This window comes from Physeter macrocephalus, chromosome 11 (assembly GCF_002837175.3).
Source record: "Physeter macrocephalus isolate SW-GA chromosome 11, ASM283717v5, whole genome shotgun sequence".
Lineage (NCBI taxonomy): Eukaryota > Metazoa > Chordata > Mammalia > Artiodactyla > Physeteridae > Physeter > Physeter macrocephalus.
The window spans coordinates 56,430,191-56,432,977 of NC_041224.1; the positions used below are offsets into that span (position 1 = coordinate 56,430,191).

The following is a 2,787-nucleotide window of genomic DNA, read 5'->3' on the forward strand; positions in this document are numbered from 1 at the left end:
TGAGAATTCTCCTGTTTCCCTGCTCCCTGGGAACCCAGGGTGCACTCGCAGAATGAGCCGCAGTGCCAGGGGTGGGAGGTGGCAGTAGGGGTGGAAACACAGGCAGTGATTTTGGCTACGCTCAGGCTGCTCTGGCACCTCTAGCTGTTGCTTAATATCGCTGGATTTCTTCTTTTCTAGACTACGTGAAGGCCCAGTTCCTGCTTTCTTTATGTGACTTTACCACTCTTTCCCCCAGTAATTTCAGAGGATTCAAGTTGAAGATAGAAGAGACTTCAGAAATTTTAGCATTGAATAGGCTCATGAGTATGTGGTTCAAAGAGCATTTATGGTATAAAGAAGATTATACACCTTGCTCTAAACATCTAAGAATATATCAGTTGGAGGGTAAGCTGGGTTAGTCCTGGAGTATATTGCTACTTGTATATGTACTGGAATATTTATAGAATTTTTATGATAATTCTGCCCTATCCTCCAATTTTGAGAGGAATAACACTTTTACTATTGATACTTCTATGGAGAGAGTGTGTGTGTGTGTGTGTGTGTTTTGAATAACAGATGCAAATATTTTTCATTGATCATATGTTTACACACCCGTAGAGTAGTAATCTAGGATTTTGGTTTCACTTACCAGTCATGCTTAATAATTTAGAATAAGTTTATTTCATTAGGACAACTTTATAATACCAGTATCTTTAAATTTAAGACATTTAAACTTTATTTTTGTTATAAAAGAAGTAATGTTTTCTGAAAAAATTCAAACAGTATAGTTGAAAGTAGGTCCATGTGGCTCTAATCCCCCATCCCATTCTTTTTACATGACCGTTAACAGTTACTATGTACCCTTCTAGACTTCAAGCAGTTTATATACAGGTATATAATGTATACACAGAAACACATGGTACGTAATCTTTCTAAAGCAAAAATGACAACCTTCTGGACTTACTGCTCTGCAACAGTCCATACCTTCAAATACTGAGTTTGAGTTCCGGTTCTGTCACTTACTAACTTAGCAAGGTATATAACTTCTCTGTGCCTCAGCTTCCTTATGTATAAAACAGGCCAATAATAATAATAATAATAGGCCAATAATAGTACACACCTCATTGGACTGTAGAGGATTAAATGAAGTAATATTTATAAAGTGGCACAATAAAGTGCAATAGTGCTTGGCACATAGTATGTACTAGATGAATATTAAATAAAGAACTTGCTCTTTGAAAAAACACGTTATGAATATTTTCTTATGGGTTGCTGGCTTTATAGTGTGGCACTTTAAAAACTGTGTTGTTGGTAGGGGGGTGGTATTCTGAGTTTTACTATTGGAGCAGCATGTTTGTCTACAGTTTTTTAAAAAAATATATTTATTTTATTTTTGGCTGTGTTGGGTCTTTGTTGCTGCACGTGGGCTTTTTCTAGTTGCGGCAAGCGGGGGCTACTCTTCGTTGCGGCGCGTGGGCTTCCCACTGCGGTGGCTTCTCTTGTGGAGCACGGGCTCTAGGTACGGGCTTCAGTAGTTGTGGCTCGTGGGCCCCAGAGCACAGGCTTAGTAGTTGTGGCTCACGGGCTTAGGTGCTCCGCGGCATGTGGGATCTTCCCGGACCAGGGCTTGAGCCTGTGTCCCCTGCATTGGCAGGTGGATTCTTAACCACTGTGCCACTAGGGAAGTCCCTGTACCATGGTTTTGAACAGCGATTCCACACACTTTCTGACCTCGCTGTTGCAGTGAGCTGCTGTTACTGACAGGCAATGTGCTGGGAATGTGTTTGCCTCTCAAGTGTTGTGGGAGCAGGAAAAAAAACTGAAGGCTGTTGATTTAGAAAATTATACTACACTAGCAATTAATCTTTTTGTTAAGAAAATTAGGAGGAGAGTGGAGTTGGAAGAATTTTATCTATAGGGAATGATATGATTATTTAATCTATTTTTTGCTTTGTGTTCTTTGAATAATTTTATAATTAGAGGGGACATGCTCATCGCCTAGTTTTTATTCTACAGTGAAGAAATAGACTCAGAATAGTAGTGATGTTCTCAGTTCTATAGCTAGTAATGATAGGCCCAGGACTAGAATCCTAGTCATTGGATCCTCACCTTTCTGAATTCTTAAGAAGCTCAAGAGCCTCTCTGCCAGTTGAAGCAACTATTGAATAATGGATGCACTATAAATGGCTTGCCTATCAGTGCTGAGTGCTTGAACTATTTTGCGTGTAGAGACAGTGACTAAGTTGTATCGTAAGCACTAGTGCATGATGTTTTATAAAAAAATTTAGAATTCCAGGAGAATTGTTGATGGGCCTTGAATACCAAATGTATTCTATCTTATTAGGTTCTATGTAGTGAATAATAAGGCTGTTGAAGATCAGTGGGAAGAAATTTATATTTGCTGTGGATGCCATTTTGCCTTCTGAAAGATATTTGCCTTCTAAAGATGTTCGTGTGTAAATAGGCCCCTTTAAGCCCGGAACTCCCTAGTTTTCTTTTTTTTTAAAATAAATTTATTTTATTTATTTATTTTTGGCTGCACTGGGTCTTTGTTGCTGCACACGGGCTTTCTCTAGTTGTGGCGAGCGGGGGCTACTCTTCATTGTGGTGCGCAGGCTTGTCACTGCCGTGGCTTCTCTTGTTGCGGAGCACGGGATCTAGGCGCATGGGCTTCAGTAGTTGTGGCTTGAGGGCTCTAGAGCGCTGGCTCAGTAGTTGTGGCACATGGGCTTAGTTGCTCCGCAGCATGTGGGATCTTCCCAGACCAGGGCTTGAACCTGTGTCCCCTGCATTGGCAGGTAGATT

The 2,787-nt window shown here is 40.6% G+C and overlaps 1 protein-coding gene across 1 annotated transcript in view; it reads left to right on the forward strand.

Annotated features, from left to right (window-relative positions):
• The first annotated feature begins 245 nt into the window (after positions 1-245).
• The window catches only part of USP3 (ubiquitin specific peptidase 3), an 81,827-nt gene continuing 79,285 nt past the window's right edge, over positions 246-2,787 (forward strand). Inside the window, exon 1 of the mRNA XM_028494905.2 lies at positions 246-387. Coding sequence (XP_028350706.1) covers positions 303-387 — 85 coding nt within the window. The 5' untranslated portion in view covers positions 246-302. The remainder of the gene's footprint in view (positions 388-2,787) is intronic.